The sequence below is a fragment of the Suricata suricatta genome, chromosome X (genome assembly GCF_006229205.1).
Source record: "Suricata suricatta isolate VVHF042 chromosome X, meerkat_22Aug2017_6uvM2_HiC, whole genome shotgun sequence".
NCBI lineage: Eukaryota > Metazoa > Chordata > Mammalia > Carnivora > Herpestidae > Suricata > Suricata suricatta.
Window position 1 is genome coordinate 72,817,204 of NC_043717.1, and position 19,473 is coordinate 72,836,676.

The window sequence follows — 19,473 nt, forward strand, 5'->3', positions numbered from 1 at the left end:
TCTTTGTCAGCCTGGTGTTGGGAGATGTGTTAGACCTGCAGCCTTTGTCTGAGAGGAGCCACCACCTGCTTGTTGGACATACCCCTGGGAGCCACCTCTTAGCTTATTGCCAGTCTGGCTATGCTGACTGTTCAGCTGGCTCATCGGAAGTTAGCACCGAGTGCATGACCAGGACCTGTGGACAGTGCCTGACAGTAGAAACCATCTGAACTGCCACTTCATGCTAGTGGCTTAGCACTGCCCTAGAGCGCTTCTCTGCTAAGGCTCAGAGGGTCATTACATATTATTCCCCCAGTCAGCTGAGTTCCCTGGATACAGCCATGAAAGCCTGAATTGAATCCACTCAATGTAATTACATTGACTCTGTATTTAAAGGGGCAGCATGGTCTATGGAAAACAGGAAGGGCTTAGAACCTGAAGGTAGAGGGACTTGCGTTCGACCCTGCTCTGCTATACCTCAGTGTGTGACCATGAACAAATTCCATAAAGTCTGTTTCTTCATCTGCAACCTGAAGATAACAGTACCTACCTCAGTAGAGATGTGACAGGACTATGTGAGATAACCACCCTAAGTTTCTTTCAAGTGCAGAGCAAATTTTTGGCTCTTTTTATAACAATTGAGAGTTACTTTGTGCCAACACTGTGCTTTTTTTTAAAGGAATAAACAGCTTTATTGAGAAATAATTTCCAAGCCAGGATAGGCATTTTTTCATTTAGCATAATGTTTTCAAGGCTCATCCATGTTGTAGCATATATCAGTACTTGTTTCTTTTTATGGCAAATATTCCATTGTACAGATAAACTGCATTTTGTGTGTCCATTCATCAGTTGATGGTCATTTGGGTTTCCTGCGTTGTGGCTATTATGAATAATAATGTTGTAAACCTTACGTGCACAAGTTTTTATGGAGGCATATGTTCTTGTTTCTCTTTGGCATACAACTAGGAGTGGAATTGCTTGTCAAATGGTAACTCTATGTTTAACTTTGAGAAACTGCCAAAGTGTTTTCCAAAAGGACTGCACCATTTTGTATTACATCCGCAGTGTTGGAGGATACAATCTCACCATATCCTCACCAACACTTGTTATTGTCCATCTTTTTTTTAATATCCATTATAGTGGATGTGAAAGGGTATCTCATGGTTTTGATTTGCATCATCATAGCTGATGGTGTTAAACATCTTTTCATGTGTTTATTGACCATTTGTATATTTTCTCTCATGAGCTATCTATTCAAATCCTTTGCCCATTTTTAAATTGGGCTTTTGACCATTAACATGGTTTATTTCTGGAGTCTCAGTTCTCTTCCATTGATCTATGTGTCTGTTCTTAAGTCAGTACCACACTGTCTTGATTACCATTGCTTTGTATTAGTCAGGAATTACCATCGCTTTGAAATCAGGAAGTGTGGGTCTGCCTACCTTGTTCTTTTGTAAGATTGTTTTAGTTACTCCCTATCCTTTGTGATTCCATATGAACTTTTGAATTACCTTGTCAAGTATTACAAAAAGTGTGTTGGGATCCTGATAAGGGTCTGTGTTGAATCTGTAGATCAATTTTGGAAGTACTGCCATGTTGACAAATTGAGTCTTCCAATCCATGAATATAGACTCTCTTTCCATTTATTTAAATCTTTAATTAATTTCACAAATTTTTGCAGTTTCCACTGTAGAAGTCTTGCACTTCTTTTGTTAAATGTATACCTATTTTATTCCTTTTGGTGGTGTTGTAAATATAATTGTTTCCTAATTTCATTATCAGATTGTTTATTGCTACTATATAACAACACAGTGAATTTTTGTTTTGTCCTTTACCATGCAACCTTGCTGAGCTTACTAGCTCTAATAATTTGTGGATTCCTTGGGATTTTTTCTACACATGTTCATGTCATCTGCCCATAGAGATCGTTTTACTTTTCCTTTCTAATCTAGATGCCTCATATTTCACTTCATTGTCTATTACCCTGGCTAGACCTTCCAGTGCAGTGTTGAATAGAAGGGTTAAAACAGAAATCCTGGACTTTTTATGATATTAGGGGGAAAGTTTTCAGTCTTTTACCACCAGGTATGATGTTTGCCATGGGTTTTTCATAGATAATCAATCATGTTGAGGAAGTTCCCTCTTATTGCTAACTTTTTGAGTTTTCTCATGAAAGGGTGGTGGCTTTTGCCAAGTTATTTTTCTGAGTCTATTGAGATGATCATGTGGTTTTTGTCCTCTATTCTATTTACATGGTATATCACATTAAGTGATTTTTGGAGTATTAAACCAACTTTGCATTCCCATAATAAATCCCATTTGGTCATGGTGTATAATACTTTTTATATGTTGCTGGATTCAGATTGCTAGTATTTTGTTGAGGAACTTTGTATCTGTATTTATAAGAAATATTGCTCTGTAGTTTTCTTGTGATGTTTTGTCTGGTTTTGATACCAGGGTAATATGATGTTATAGAATGAGTGGTGAAGTGTTCCAGCCTTTTCTGTTTCTTTTTTTTTCTTTTTTTTTTGAAGGGTTATGAATAATTTATAGAAATTCTTTGAGCATTTGGGAAAATTTTCCAGTGAAGACATTTGGGCCTGAGTTTGATTTTTAGTAGGGGTCGGGTGGATACTTTTTTTTTCAAGTTTATTTATTTATTTTGAGGAGAGTATGAGTAGGGGAGGGGCAGAGAAAGAGAGTCTCCCTCTTTCTCTGCAGTCTCTGAACTGTCAGTGCAGAGCCCATATGGAGCTCAACCTCATAGAACTGTGAGATCGTGACCTGAGCTGAAATCAAGAGTCAGATGCTTAACCAACTGAGCCACCTAGGCGCCCCTAGGGTGGATGCTTTTAATTACTAACTCAATTTCTTTTCTTGTTATTGGCCTATTTGGGCTTTCTATCTTCCTGAGTCAGTTTTGATTGTATATTTCTAGGTATTTGTCCATTTCATTTAGGTTATCTAACATTTTTGTCATAAACTTACTTATAATTTTTTTATAATCAAGTCCATATCTGTAGAATCAGTAGTGATGGTCCTTTTATTCCTGATTTTAGTAATTTGAATCTCCTATTTTTTTTACTTGGTCTCTACAGCTAAATGTTTGTCAATTTTATTGATCTTTTCAAAGAACCAACTTTTAGTTTCATTGATTTCCACAATTGTTTTTCTGTCTTCTATACTTTACTATTTCTTTCCTTCTGCTTGCCTTGGGGTTTGCTTTGCTTCTCTTTTGCAAGTCTCTTAAGGTGGAAGGTTAGGCTATGGATGTGAAATCTCTTCCTTTTTAATGTATGTGTTTACAGCTATAAATGTGTCTCTAAACAGTAATTCAGCTAGATCCCAAAAGTTTTGGTATGTTGTATCTTCATTTTCACTCATCTCAAAATACTTTCCAATTTGCCTTATGATTTCTTCTTTGGTTATTTAGGGATGTTTTATTTAATTTCCACATATATGTGAGGCTTCCAAATTTCTTTCTGTTATTGATTTCTAACTTCATTGTGTTCCCCCCCCAAACACATACTTTGCATGATTTCCTTTCTTTTACATTTATTGAAGCTTATTTTGTGACCTAACATATGGTCTGTCTTGGAGAACATTCCAGGTGCACTGGGGAAGAATGTATATTTTGCTGTTGTTAGGTGGCATGTTCTATAGATTTTTTTTATTATGTCTACTTAGTTTATAGTTGTTCAGGTCCTTTACTTCCTGTTGATCATCTGTTTAGTTGTTCTATGCATTATTTAAAGTGGACTATTGAAGTGTCCAGTTATTGCGGTCTCCTTTCAATTCAGTCAGGTTTTGCTTCATCTGTTTTGGGACTTTGTTGTGAGATACCAGCACTGTGCTTTTGTGGTGGTTGCGAGCTCTAGTTCACAGCAATACTGACACACTGACCCTGTCAAACTGGAAACAGAAAGGTAGTTTTAAGTCTTGTTTTCTAGCATCTTGAACACCACAATGAAGGATAGGGCAGTGGTTAAAAACATGGGCTTTGTAGTCCTGCAGACCTGGGCTCAAATCTAGGCCGCCATTTGGGATTCAGGTGACCTTGGGTATGTCGCATAACCAAATGGATCTTGCTCTGTAAACTGGGGAGAGTGACAGCACCTGCCTTGCTGGGTTGCTGTGAGGATTAAATGGAATCGTGTGTGATGACTTTAGCTGAAGTTAGTGCTTGCTCACCATCTGCCTCTCTATCTGCTGATGGCAAAATGAACTGGCATTGTCTGAGTATGTTCTCACAGATAACATGGGGAAGGGCCCCCAAAACAGTCTGAGAGAGAGAAGCCATTTAGAGAAAAAGCATTTGCCATGGATAATTCTCAGATGTGCACACCTACCATCATTAAAAGCTGTTGGCTAGAACACTTTACCCCACGTATGTGTAGCAGGCAGGCTGGCCCTGTGCGAATACAGAGAAGTAACGAGATTGGAGGAATCGTAAGAATGCACCCCCCCACCCTGCTCCCACAGATGAACATCCCCACATACTTCCCAAATACTTCACAGGTTCAGAGGCCTCAAATACTACTAGTAGAGCTTTATTCTTTTTGGGTCCTTCCCTGACAGTCCTCTTTGAAATGCAAATTTCTGGGCATTGTGTGTGGCTGGTTCTGCATCTTCCCACTAAGGCACAAATAACTTGTCATGAGCAACTTGTCCAATATTTCCTTCCTGCTAGAAGAGATCCAACATAACATAGGAGGAATAGAGCACTTTTGGGGGGTTGGAAAGGCTCTGAGAAAGGTGGGGACAAGGGCAGGGACACTTGCAAAGGGAATGTAAAACAAATTTTACTTCTTTAAGTATGCTTACGGCTGACTTTCAGACCAGACATACCCATGTTAAGTAAGAGTCCAGCTGGACCCAGATACCACGGTGCCCAGCGCCTCCCCAGTCACCACATGCCGGTTTCCATTTCAGAGGCATTTCAGAGGCGATGGAGCTGTTAGCAGCCCAGGCCATTCAATTCTACTCACTCTACTCTCAGGGGTGGCAGCGACATGGCTGCCCCTTCCCCTAATCTCTAACAGCTGGGTGACACTCTCTGTCACTACCTGCCATCCAGTCGCACACCAAAAAATGCCAAGGGAGCTCAGCCTCACCACGGCTCATCCGTTGATTCTCTTTCTGGGTTTAGATTACATGCACAGCGCCCACCGCCCTGTCACTGGGGGCCACCTGGGGAAAAAGGAGAGTAGTTATGTGGGCAGCGTGGGCACCAGCCCTAGGAAGTCGAGCCGCTGCACGCCCCCGCCAGCCGACTCTGAGCTTGTCAGCTTTTGCTACCTCCACATGCGGGAACAAAGGAAGGAGCAGGAAAGCCGGACAGATGTCAACGAGAACTTAATCTTCTTTGAGGAGACCAGGCCCCGGACCAAGTCTGATCCCACATCCAAAAGCTCTGGCCAAGGTTATGAAGTGATCCCCAATGACTTGGATGCCGCCAGCCTAGACCATGAGCCTTGTGCCAGCAGGGCCCGGTCCTACACCTTGGATAATTCCCTTGGGGCTGAAGCCCTGAATTTCTACTGTGACTCTTGCAAAGCCAAACTCCAGGAGCAGTTGGGCCCTCGCAAAGGTGGGAGGCCTGGCTCCTCTCGTGACAATATGGTAGACTTGATGTCCCTTCCACCACCTGGGAGCGAGGAGGAAGAGGAGGAGGAAAATGAGAGCACTTCGCTGTTGCCTGCCATTGCCGCCCCACCTCCCGGTTTCAGAGACAACAGTTCTGATGAAGATGACCCCAAGCGCCGGGCAGCCCAGAGCCAGGAGCAAGGACGTCACCTGCGTGGGCTCCTGTACGATGAGATTCCAGTGACATTGATTGACAGCGTGCAGACCCGGACAGTTCGAGATCATGCCCAGGAGCTAGATGATGCCCTGGTGTCCACTCTGCAGGCTCTGGAAGCCCTGGCAGCCTCAGAGGATGGACCACACCCCCCACCCCCACAGACCGCAGGTAACAGCCCATTCCTCCTCCCTCTTGCCTCCCCTTCTTTCTCCTGGCCAGGCAGGGCCAGCAGGTGATACTGCTTCTTCCCAAGCAGTGTTCGAAGTCACCGTGGTGTGCCAGGGTGGTGGATGGCCAGAGGTATAGCTCAGATATAGGGTCAGGGGATCCACAATGCTGCATCAGGGACCGGCTGCTCAGCTCCACCTAGAGCTCTGGCTCTCACCATTCCGTCTCTGGAAATGTCTTGCAGATGGGCCCCAGGGATTGGGGCCGTGACAGCTATGGAGCCAGGCCAAATGGAGGATCAGAGCAAAATTGTGAGAGATCTAGAAGACAGGCAGACAACATCCACCATGCACATGACTGGAAGAAAAACAAAACGACCAACTTACCACCTAGTGACCCAGGATCAGGGGAGCCAGCAGCTGTCACTGCTCAGGGCTGAGGTCTTGATCTTGCCTAAGAGCATGAGCTCCCAGTCAGATGCACCCACGTCCTGGCTTCTTCACTCACTTTCAGTGTGACCTTTGGCAAGGCACTTATCCCCTCTGAGCCTCACTTTTTTCATTTCACATGGGTTTGATGACAACAGCCATGTCACGTAGGGATGTTGTGGGCATTGAATAAGATCATTCGTGCAAAGCACTGCCTAGCACACGGTAAGGAGTAGAACTATTATTATCAATCTGTGAGTAGTGGCTGTTATTAGCAGTTATTTGGTGGGAGAGCCATACAACATGCATGCTAGTCCTCCTTACGGACACGCATACATCCGTCTTGTAGACCAGCACACGTGTCAGACATACACCCATATTCACAATACACACCTCCGTACACACCCACCTTCAAGAGAACAGGTAAATGCCACTGCAACATGAAAGGCCCAGGGAGGAGTAAGGTGCACGAGAAGGCATGTGAGGAGCAGGGAGGTGTGCACAGAGAAGACGAAGAGCCTGGGATCAGAGGCAGCCTGGCTGACCAGGGAAAGTACCAACCCCTACTTTTTCTGTATGAAAAGGTATCCTTGGTGTTAGGCAGCCCCCATGTGTTTAGCCCCCTCCCCCCGCCCCGGGGCCGGCATTTCTCTTGGCTGCAAGTCTGGAGCTCCAAGCCCTAGCTGCTCCCAGGCTAGAGGCCCCTGTGGTCCGCAGAGAGGGGACAAGCGCAGGCCAAAGGGCCTCAACTGCAAAGCCTGGCCAGATGACAAGGGCCAGATAGTGGGGGATGATGCTTTGCCAGCCCTCTTCAGGACAATTAACAAACATTTCCTCGCTATTGAATCTAAAAATAGTGGTGATTAGCATGTTGTTCTGCATGTGATGTGCATGTTAATTTGCCATCAGACTGCCCAGCAGATATTCTATGTGCCCTTTTTGTTGCTCTTTCGGATTCCCACCCTTCATAAGCGCTCTCCCAGCTTGCCTCCCTTTGCCCCTTCCCTCCACGCCTCCCATCCTCAGCCCAGTACCACCCCACTGCCTCCTCCCACCCACCCACCCCCACCTCCTCCCCTAGGTCTGATTGGCTTTCCCAGTTTGAAATGCTGCTGGCTGCCCTTGGCCCCCACAGACATTTTACATATGGCTGGAAAAAGGATGCGATTGGACTAAGTGCAGCAAGCCCTCTCCCTGTCCCTCCAGGTCTGATTGTGCTGGCCACAATCACCCCTGAATCATCGCTGGACTCAGGCCATGAAACCAACTCTTCAGAGCTCACGGACATGTCAGAGATGATGTCGGCCATGAAGCAGCACCAGAACACCACCTACTTCCTGGCCCAGCACCTCAACAAGGATACCCTCCTGGCTCGCAAGGACCTGCCCTTCCGGATCCAGAGCTGTGCAGCCCAGGCTGTCCTCACGGCCCCTTACTCTCTTGGGCGCCCGGATCCCAACCCATCCCTGCAGCCAGCGGTCACAGGCCAGAGTCCCGGCCACCCTGGCGCTCGGAGGAAGCTGCCCCAGGCAGAGTCCCAACCACAGCGAGAGCGAGCATACGCCCTGGCAGTGCACCCGGCATTGTCCCCACAGCTTAGTGAGCAGAAGAATCTGAGCCTGCTGCCCCCCGTTCCTGAGGACAAAGGGCCTGGCCCCAGTAGGGCAGGCCTGGAGATGTCACTGAGGGCCACCACGCCATCCCTCAGTGAAGAGCAGGTCTCTGAGCTAAGGGAGAACCTGCCCAAAGAAGTCAGGTTGAGCCCCAAGCTTATCCTCGACCCAAAGGGCAGCGTGACCCCAGCTATCATCTCAGCTGCCCTACAGCACGTGGTTCACACCAAGAGCCTCCCTGCCCCTGGCAGGGCCCTGGGCAACCCTCCCAGCAGTGGGGAGAGAAGGCTAGAGGCCAGCATGGGGAGGCCTGAGGTCAACATGGGAAGGCCAGAAGTTAGCATGATGAGCGGTAGTGCCAGTAATAATCTGAAGTTCAAAATGAGCCCCAGTGCTCCAGAGACGTCCCGGAATTCCCAGCAGCAGCTGAGCCCAGAGGTCTCCTCTGGCTCCAGGGTGCTCACGGGCAGCCGGGCTGACAGCCTGCAACTCTCCCCACAAGAGGACAGACTGCCTGTTCAGAGTTTCCCTCCTAAAAGCTACCTTTCCCGAGTGAGTCGAGAGTCACTGAGCAAGCCATGCATAGGGGAGGTGGTGGGCAAGGCCGGGCCCGAGGGTGCTAAGCCTGCCCTGCACAAGCAGGGCACCGTCTCCAGCCAGGGGGAGAAGGGGCAGCTGGAGGGCACGCCCCAAAGCAGCAAGATAGAGGAGACAAGCCTGGTGCCCCGAGCTGGCTACGCCATGGCTCTACAGAGCCCCAGCTGCCAGGCGCGAGGCCACAGCCCCAACAGCCAGTCCCGAGGCCAGAGCCCCAGCTGCCACCCTCGAGGCCAGAGCCCACTGAGGCCCCAGGCTACCAGCCGGCAGGTGAGCACCATGCCCTCCAGGAAGCTCGAAACAACCCTGGATGGAGCCCACTCGGCCCCCAAGGGCCCTGCAAAGCCCAAATCGTCCCGAGGGCCCTTCCGGCTGCGCAATTTATTCTCTGCCACCTTCCCGACCCGCCAGAAGAAGGAGACCGATGAGCGGCAGGCCCAGCTGCAGAAGGTGAAGCAGTATGAGCTAGAGTTCCTTGAGGAGCTTCTAAAGCCACCAAGCCAGGGGGAGCTGCCAAGCACTGAGTACCTGCAGCCCCCGGCCCCAGGCCGCTGCAGCTGTCAGCTGCGCAGCAGCCCGGTGCAGCAGGGGCCTGGCATGTCCCGAGAGCAGAGGCGCAGCTGTGACTGCAAGCGCATCTGCCGGGGTAGCCGGCCCCAGGCCCCCCAGACGCCAGTGCCTGGCCTCCGGGGAAGGGAGAGGGAGGGGGTCACCCCAACCCAGAGGCAGCCAGAGGCTGGCCCAGGCCTGAGCCTCAGCAGCCCCACCACCATCGGGCGCATCCGCTCCACCAGCCTGGAATCTCGAGAGTGCCGATCGGACCCCGAGACCGGTGTGTCCTGCCTGACCACGTGTGCCTCGGGGGGCGAGTGTCTGGGAGCCCCCAACTATAGGAAACTGATGCGCCGCTATAGTATCAACGAACTGGACCAGGGTGACAGGGCCTCTCTGACCTCGGACGTCTACCCACACCCACCCCTGGGCATGCTGCCCAGGGAGCCCAAGGAGATAGAGGCAGGCCTCCCCCTAGGCTTGTGTCCCAAAAACAAGTCACTGGAGTCACCGACCCTGGGAGACCCCTCATATGTCCAGGTCACCCCTGAGACCAAAGGCCCCAGACAGATGGCCGTGTTCTCACTGCCGGAAGAGGTGTACCGGAAGCCTGCTGATCTGGACGAGGACAGTGAGAGCAGCAAGTGCTGCTCCATCCGCTACTGCTTCTATTACCGCAAGTGTGATATGGCAGATGATGCCAGTGATGGCAAGGACGAGCTCTCCTACTCCATCCCCATGAAGATCCTGCCCGGCATGAAGCTGGATGAGCAGGTGGTGCCCGTGGTGAGCAGGACCCTGCAGGTGCTAGATGCCACCACCTGCAGCAGCAGCAGCCCCGAGGTCTCCCGCACCCAAGAGATTGACCTACGGGGGTCCACCTTTGAAGGGAGCCTGGCCAAGATCAATGCCCTGCGGGCCCATGCCTACGGCCTGCCTGACGGTTTCCTGGCTGCCCGGCTGGACACCAACGAGCTGTTGACAGTCCTGCGGCAGTGCGTGGCCAGCCCCGAGGCTCGCGCCCCTAAGCCCTACGTCTCTCAGATCTCTGAGTACAAGCTCGAGCTGGCTCTCAAGTTCAAGGAGCTCCGGGCCTCCTGCCGCCGCGTGGCCAACGTGGACAAGAGCCCGACTCACATGCTGGCAGCCATCACGGGCAGCTTCCAGGTGCTGAGCAGCCTCATTGAAACCTTTGTGCGGCTGGTGTTCATCGTGCACTCTGAGGCCCAGCGCCAAGAGCTGCTGGCCAAGGTAGAAGAGGTGGTGAGGAACTACACCTTCCTACTGCGTGCCGCTGAGGAGTCCACCACCCGGAACCTTAACCAGCAGCAGCAGCAGCAGCAGCAGCAGCAGCAGCAGCAGCAGCAGGCAGCAGCAGCTACAGGGCACCCACCAGGCTCCCCAACGTCAGCGACTGTTATGAGCACATTCACCCACTCCTTAAAAACCCTTATCAAGTAAGGCATCCGCCCAGGCCTGCCCCCTCCCTTTCCCTAACCACAGCCCCAGGTTTAAGCTTTGTGGTCTTTGCATCTTGTGGTGAGTGTATGTGTCCGCCGGGCCGGTCAGGGTCCGAGAGCCTTCAGTCTTCAGGGAGTGGAAACTCCCCGGATTGAGGATGTCCCAGAGGGCTCCGGACAGCTGCCACCCTGGGTATCCTCACCCCTTCCCTGGCCTCTGGTCGTCACTGTGAGGGCCAAGGCCCCTCGTCACTACGCCTGCCTGCCGCAGAGCTGTAATTTATCTCTTCTTTAGGGCTGACAGGTGACATCAAGCTCACCTTCCTGCTCCGTTTTGGGGCCCCGGGGAGCCAGGGCCTGAGGCAGGCAAGCCCACAGGCCTCGAGCTCCTCCTGGCACATGCTCCCCTCCAGGGAGCAGTGGCAGTAGCACCAGGGCACAGTGCCCAGCAGAGGGGAGAGGGCACTCAGCCCAGATGTGCCCGCCCACCATGGGCTCACACTCACTTGGCAGACGCCACCCTAGAGGCCCTGCACCCAGGTGACAGGTCTGCAGAAAACAGCCACTCGGGGCTGTTTGCAGCCAGCCCAAGAGGCTGGGAGGCTTGGGAGCCCTCACCCCAGGCCCAGTAGCTCCACACCAGCCATCCCCAAAGTGCCCTGTCCCTCACTAATGGGCAGGGTGGCTCAGTCCACTAGGGAGCAAGCATCTGGGTCACCCCACTTGTTCTGGATAAGGTACCTGGTGAAAACGTCTGCCCTGGGGAGACCTAGCGCAGGCCTCGGAGCCCGCCTGGCCCAGTCCAGCCCAGCGCTGGGGCTGTCGCCACAGGCATGCGGTTCCTCTCAACATCTACCAGACAGACTGTCCTTAGGAGTTTGACTTAGCTACGGATTGGGGATGGGGGGGGTGGGGGGAGGGGGGATGGGGGAGGGGTGGGGGGCGTCGTTGACTATATCTTAAACTTCTGGAAGCTAGCGTGATATCTTAATTCTGAGTATATGCTTTTGGCTGTGTATTGACCCTGTGGATTTGTCTCTCTAAGAAAAGAAGCTGAGCGCCTTACCTGGTGCAGTCCTGCACCTCTCTCTCTCTCTCTCTCTCTCCCTCCCCCCCCACCAGAATCTTCTGGAAGGGAATTCACACTGTTTAGCATCCTCTTTGACACACATCTACTGCTGCCGCCACCCACCGCCCCCTCCCCAACCTTCCTGGGAGTGAAGACACGGAGTCCCTACCAAAGGTCCCCCTGTAGGGAACAAAGAAAGCCAATGTTTCTTCTGTATAGATTGCTTCTCGTCCGCCTCTCCATATCTCCCTGTTTGCCACACGCTCGTGCCCTGTGTCTGCCTCTCTTTCATCGTTTCGTGAGAGGTCGGTGTGAAATCTCTCATTCTTACGTGAGTTTTATAAAGATGTACACTGTGCTTAACCCCCGCCCAGCACAATAAAGTCCCCCCCACCCACGCCGAGTGGTGATTTCTCCTGGCAAGGATTAGGGGAGCTCCTTCTGCAGGAGCCAGCACCCCCCTTCCTTGTTTCTCCTCGCACAGGACCAAGTTGTTTAATGGGCCAGAGATGCAGCCAGTGGGGAACCCCTTTTCCCCCATGACCACTGCAAGCCTGAGCACTGTGGTGGTCTTCCTCTTCTCCCAACTTCTTGATCCTGCACCTTCGCCACTCAGGCCCTGCCTGTGTCATCTCACCGTCATCCTTCACCTCTCCCTCAGCCTCATGGAGAGGACACATTTTCTAATGTCTGTATATAGTATATATACTACATAAAATATATAAATTATATATATATATATACTAACTTATGTCTTGTTTTTCAAACAAGAACGATTAAATCTATTCATCTTATTATCCCACTAAGTCTTTGCAGTGCCTCCTTGTGGGTGTCCTTGTGTCGTCAAGTTCTTGTTGGTGGTGCACCCCTACTCGCCGAGCACTCTCCCTAGCTTCTGTTCCCACCTACCTGGGCCCCAGTGAGAGACGAGAGCTTAGGACCTTGCTTAGAAGGCTCCTGTCAGTGGTCACTGGAGTTGAAATACTGTGTACTCCTTTCTCTTGACCCTGGGCGTGACGTCAGAGCTGAAGGGGGCACGGGCCGGGTTGGTGGGGACAGAAACACAGTGCACTCTGCATAGTACACCAGATGGCCTGAGAGTTAGGGGACAGACAGAAGGGTTCTCGGCCAGCTCTCAGGGTGGAACTGAGAAATGCCGCCTCTCCCTCTGAAATGTTCCCAGTCGCCTCAGAGTGTAGCTTGACTGCATTGTTATTGTTGCGAATCTCTTGTGATGCCCACTGGCAATTTACTGGGGGCGGGGGAGGTGTTTCAAAAGGATAGGAGCAGCAGGACCCTAAGCAGGCCTGGCCTCTCTGGCTTTTCAGAGAGAGTTACCTGATGGAGAGAAATGACTTTGCTTCTCCTGTTCTCTTACTTTCTGCTGGTAATCATGGGTCCCCACTAGCCTATGAGGCACATTCGTGCCAACTAGATAAGTGCTCTCCCTGCCACACACACCCCCATATTGAATTAGAAAGAAAATCATCCTCTGGGTGATGCTAGCCCTATGGACACATGGCTTCATCATCTCAGCTCCATCCAGCCCCAACTGGCCTTGTCGGCTGGGTGCACAAATGATACAACTGCATACTGTGGTCCTGATTAATCACTTCCTCCCAAAGACTGGACACAGACCCTCTTCTCACGTCTGCACAGGTCATGGGCCAAGTGATTTGGGAGCAGAGCACAGAGGAGGAGCCAGAAAAGATGCAGCGAGAGCCCCCCTCTGCATGCAGGAGGCCCTAGCAGGGATAGACCTAGCCCCACTGACAGAACTCTTCTGGGAGTTCCCCGCCAGGGGTAGTATCCCACAACCCCAAGGCCGGGACTCAGTGGAAGGCAGTGCCAATGTAAAGTGAGACTTGCTACCACTTAAAATGACGTAACTGGACAGTCCAGAAATTTGGGATCCCCCTTGCCCTGCACTATACTGGTAGCTCCTTCTGGTTCTATACCCTTGGTACCCACCCATCCACACAGTACCCTGCCCGTAGGTCTTCAATAACGATTTGCAGAATGAATGAGTGTTGCATGAGATGACCATCACGAGAGAGCCCTCGCAGACCTCTGTACATCCCGTGCAACTGGACGAGGCTGGACAGCCTGGCCTCCTCCTATCAAAGAAGAAGTGAGGTCAATCATCCAGTGTCCCATTAACTCAGTGGACTTTCACAAACTACATGCCAGAGACTTTGGAAACTCTCCTGAGGTGACCAGTGGACTCCTTTTCTGTGGACCCAGGACCTCTGTGCAGTATCCAGAAGCACTGGGGGAGGCCATCTTCCCACCAGGATCTACTTGCCATCTTCAGCCTGAGTCAGAGCCTGACGTGGATGCTCTTCAGACACCCCCTACCAGACCTGAGTCCCCAGAGCCCAACTCCTGCTTTCTGACTGCAGCCAGTTAAAGGAAAACAGGGGATGCCTGGGTGGCTCAGTCAGTTAAGCGTCTGACTCTTGATTTTGGCTCAAGTCACGCATGATCTTACAGTTGGTGGGATCAAGTCCCGCATGGGGCTCCATGCCGACAGCATGGAGCTTGCTTGGGATTCTCTCTCTTTCTCTGCCCCTCCCCAGTTAATGCTCACATGCACGTGCTCTCTCTCTCTCTAAATATTTTATATATATATAAAGGAAAATGGGTTCATGCTTTTGACATGGACCCAGGATGCCCATGGTCCTAGCAGAGACACATTTTTTTTCCCAAGATGTTGTCAAGGCACTATGGATAATAGGCAATTTCATCAGACATGAATTGAAAGGTATCTCTCTCTCAAAATAAATAAACTTAAAAAAAAAGATGGGGGGCATGCCTGGGTGGCTCACTAAGTTGAGCAACTGACTCTTGACTTTGACTCAGGTCATGATCTCACATTTCATGAGATTGAGCCCCACAATGGGCTCTGTCTGCACTGACAGTGTAGAGCCTGCTTGGGATTCTCTCTCTCCCTCTTTCTCTGACTCTCCCCTGCTAACTCTGTCTCTCTCAAAATAAATAAACTTAAAAACAAAAGAAATGAATTGGAAGGACCTGCCTCAGCCAGAACTCCTCCTGCCAAAGGGGCATGGGAGGGATCCACCGCCAGCAGTGGAAAAAGGCATCAATGTGTATCTTGGGCTCAAATTCCTCCAAACAGCAGCTAGGATGAGAGTAAGAACTGCGTCCCAATCCCCATCCTATAGACTGGAAGCCAGACTGTGGGTGTGCATCTGGAGCAAGGAGGAGATCCTCCATGGAGTCAGAAGAGGAAATAATCCTTGAGGGTTCCGTCCTGGGCCCTAGAAAAATGGTCTGAATTCCAGGCAAGTCTCTTCCAACGACCTGACCTACTGGAAGCCACTGTTAGGAGAATTATGGAGGCCTGCCTTCTTTCACATGTCACCAAGTCTTTGGGTGTTTCCCATACTCCCAATATTATGGGGGCACACTCTAGCACCCTCGCTGACATTTCCAGCTGCAGCTTCTGGACCCACCATGTAAGAAGGAGCTCAGTTTTAGCCCCCCAGCCCTCACATCTGTGATGTCTGTTTTTCCCTCTGGGTGTTGACTCCTCGTTCCTATTTTCATGGCTTTGGCTAAAAGGAATATGAGTCTTCATTACATGGAGAGCCTTCTACAACACAGAAAAGATGACCCCTGCCCTTAAATATGCAAAAACAACTGTGTGATCACTTGCCAGATGACAGGCACTGTGCTAAGTACTTTACACGCACAATCTCATTTCATTTTCCTAGCAATCCTTTGAGAGAGGGACTATGAGGGGTGGCTGGCTGGCTCAGCCGATGGAGCATGTAATTCCCGATCTCAGTGCTGTGAGTTCACTCCAAGGACAGTGTGGAGCTTACTTAAAAATGTACATATATTTTTAAAAAGCTTAAAAGACAGAGACTATGATCATATTAATTTCTCAGAGGAGAAAACCAAGGCCTAAAGAGGTTAAATCATGAGCCCGAGGTCACACAGCTGGTAAGTGGTGAGCTGTACTGTTCAAACCTACCCAGGCTTTCAACAGCTACCCTATAGAATTGAGCCCGGCCCCATCTTTGGGGCAGTTCCCCTGGAAACTAGAGGCACAGAGGCAGCCACACTCATCAGAAGATGGCCTGTAAAAATGTGGCTTGGCGTCCAGGCAGCATGTGGGTAACAAACAGGTCATCGGTGACATTGGGGTGTGTGGTGTGGGGCACTGCAAGCCCACCTGCTACCCTCACCTTTCTTTGCCAGTTTGCCCTAGTGTCCCAGGCCTCTAAACCTGGAGGGGGGCGTGGTATTTATGCATAGAAGTTTGTGGGTCGAGCAGTGTGTCCAAAAAACCACCATCAGAATTATGGAACACACACACACACACACACCCCATTCTCCTTAAACTACAATCTGATTCTCCCAGGGATTTGGCCCATATTCCATATGCATGTGCATTTTTCTCAAAGATTTCAGAGGAAAATAATCATTTGAGGTGCCTGGGTGGCTCAGTCAGTAAAGCATCCAACTCTTGATCTGGGCTCAGGTCATGATGTCATGGTTGGAGAGATCAAGTCCCATGCCAGACTCTGACAGCGTGGATCCTGCTTGGGATTCTCTCTTTCCCTCTGCCCCTCCCCTGTTAGTGCTCTATCTCCCTCTTTCAAAAATAAATAAATATACTTTAAAAATTATCATGGACAGGAATGCAAAAGTTGCATGCCTTGTAAAGAAAACATATTTCAAAGACACTTGAGACTCATGTCTGTTACTTCTGGCTACATTCCCATGCCCACCTATCCAGTGTTCACTATCACTTCCACTAGACTTGCTTCAGTGGAAACGTTAGACACACTCAAGGCCCATCAGGTGCGCTAACTGCTGGCATGGGTCCCAAGGGTAGGACATCTAGGACTGGCCTCTGTGAATCTGGGCACACAGGTAGGGATCAGGCATTTCCTCAGGAATAAGAAACCTGGCATGACATGGCGCCAGGAAGGGATGCCAGGATGAAGTGGGGTCAGCCTCCGTCCCTCCCAGCCCCTGCCTCCAATGTTGCCTGTTACACCCGTTAGCAGAGGGTCAGCCCCAAGAATAGACAGGGAAGCCAGACTGCCTACAAGCCGGAGATTTTGGCACCTGCAATGAGCAAGCAATTCAGGGAGGCCATGTGGGCTAAGTGGAGTGCTTCCCCAGAATAAGGGCTTGGTGCTATTTTCAGCACAGCTACTGACTTGCCATATGATGGGGTACAAGTCATTTTACCTCTTTGTGCCTCTTCTCTAAAATGAAGATGACTGAGTCTTCAGCCTCTCTCTACGGCTCAAAGGACAAATGAGGTGGTGCTGAAAAACCGACTATAAAAATCCTGCATCCTAGCTGTATGAGCTTAACGAGAGCAAATGGAACTGCCCCGTTTGCAACTGATCTGGAAACTAATTAAGCATGCACCAAGAGCCTGGAACTAGAAACCCAGTTGCCTGTTTCCTTCAAATCCTGGTTTTTCTCGGCCAAAACCATCTGTCGGCCAGTCCCCCTCAAAAGGGATATGCAGGACCCCCATCTCCCTCCAGCCTTTCTTTTGAAATTGGGAAGCCAGCCTGCTACCTCAGTGGAGAAGCCCCATCCTACAGGGACACGGTCAGGCAGACCCAAGGCTATTCTTGGCCTTTGGCCAATTCCCGGGTTCATTTCTCTGACATCCCCCTATCCTGTCTTTGTTCTCCTCCCTGCTAGAAGTCACTATAATTGAAGGAGACTTGAATTTCTGATTTTTCTTCAGTATTGAGGCTTAGCTCATAGGAAAGGGCTTTCGACTCCAAACTCTTAACCAGCTACCCAGGAGCATCTTGGAGTTCTAGCTGCCATGCCCAGTTTTTTGTTCCTGTGTGTCCCACTGCTGCCCTAGCTGTGTGCCAACCTATGGCATCATGCCGAGGGCAGCAAGAGAAATGAATTTCAAAGACCCCCCCCTCCAGGGGAGGGGGGCCGTTCAGCTACCAAGATCATGGCAAAAATGCCTTTGGAGCAAAGTTGGTCTTGCTTCTCACCCCCGTGTGGCCCCCTCTGCCCCTTTCTCACCAGGACATCCTGGGACCTAATGCATTCCTCTGGTTTCTCAATGCTCTACTTGGTGATGACCCACTAGGCCTGCCCTCCCTCCAAAATGACCTCTTCCCCCACCCCCTCTCCCCAAGCAAAAACCAGTATTATGAGCATATGTTAGGTTGTAAGCCATCTGATTAACAAATAAAGCAATTTGTTTTATTCCTAAGGGTTTCCTGCAATTCTACATATAGTCATATCCAATAGGGATGCAATGAATCTGATCTTTTAATTGGTATGCATGCTGTGTGACCTTGGTAACATGGCTGTTGGAAATCCCTTCTCTCAATTATGGGATTATGACAGTGAGAAGTGGCCAAGCCACTGAAGTAACACCTTTCTCTTTGTCTTCTCTAGGACCCAAATCACTCAATCCCTTAGCCTGCCCCACTTGTAAACAAAGGAGCCCATCTGCCCTGCCCCACCCCAAGGATATATCTGCAATATGGGCGAGCTGGTTTGCAGTTTCTTGGGAGTGGCTGTTCATTCCTGCTTCCTAGTATGATTTATAGGCAAAAAAAAATGTTCTATGACAATGGCAGGACTCTTGGCCACCAAGGACAGAGGAATGAGTAGGAAAGTGAGAGCAAGGACCAACATTCTTGACCCTTTCCGAACCTGGCATGGCAGGAATGAATATTCATACAATAACCCCAGGGACCTGAAAAAAATTCAAAGAACCAAGTAGAAAATGGACTGATGTCCCCCTCCCCCCACCGAACACTAGAAACTAAGACTTGATTTGACTTGTGGTCTCCGCAGCCCCCAGCCCATGCTATCTGGCTCTATCACAGAGCTGCAAGCAAGAGCTGTACACCAGGCCAGGAGACTTTGGTTCTACTGGAAGTTCTTCCAAGAACTAGCTGTATGACCTTGGGCATTCACTTCCTCTGAGTATCAGTTTCCTGCTAGGTAAAATGAGTGAGTTGAACTAGAGGGCCTATTAGCTTTTCAAAAGCACATTTTTTTCTAGTCTTTCATTTAAGCATTTTTTTTTTAAAACAAAGGCAAGTGTTTCTAGCATCACCCAAACATTTCCCAAATCAGTAATTAAACCGGGAGGATGCCGAAGCTCATAGCAGTTAAACACCAGAGCAAACCACAGAGACCATTTGCCCCTGCCGTTTTTTGTCATGTCATTCTGCCAAGGGATGAGGGGGAGACTGAAGTCTCCCATCTCTTAAACCTCTAGACGATTCTAGCTTCTGAGGATACTGATTTTGAACAATCAAGCCTGCATTCACAGGAAACCAATTTATAAGAACCATAGGAGAGAACACATTTAAAGGGTCCAGCCAAATCCTACTTAAGGTGAAACAGCAAACTTTGCTTTATGAGATAAAACCTTTAAGATAGAGTTTTGTTGGGGCACCTGGGTGGCTCAGTGGGTTAAGCAGCCCACTCGATCTTGGCTCCAGTCATAATCTCATGGTTCGTGAGTTCGAGCCCTGCATCAGGCTTGCTGCTGTCAGCGCAGAGCCCACTTTGGATCTTCTGTCCCCCTCTGTCTCTGCCCCTTCTCCACTTGCACTTTCTTTCTCTCAAAAATGAATAAATCTCAGGGGCACAGGGGGGGTGGCTCAGTAGATTAAGCATCTGACTTCAGCTCAGGTCATGAAGTCAGGTCATGATCTTGCAGTTCGTGGGTTCGAGCCCCGCGTTGGGCTCTGTGCTGACAGCTCAGGGCCTGGACCCTGCTTTGAATCCTGTGTCTCCCTCTCTCTCTGCTCCTCCC

The 19,473-nt window shown here is 50.0% G+C and overlaps 1 protein-coding gene across 1 annotated transcript in view; it reads left to right on the forward strand.

Annotated features, from left to right (window-relative positions):
• FRMPD3 (FERM and PDZ domain containing 3) overlaps nucleotides 1-11,494 on the forward strand; it is an 89,558-nt gene extending 78,064 nt beyond the window's left edge. The window contains exons 15-16 of the mRNA XM_029929681.1: nucleotides 5,129-5,950; nucleotides 7,585-11,494. Coding sequence (XP_029785541.1) covers nucleotides 5,129-5,950; nucleotides 7,585-10,601 — 3,839 coding nt within the window. The 3' untranslated portion in view covers nucleotides 10,602-11,494. The remainder of the gene's footprint in view (nucleotides 1-5,128; nucleotides 5,951-7,584) is intronic.
• The last annotated feature ends 7,979 nt before the right edge of the window (nucleotides 11,495-19,473 follow it).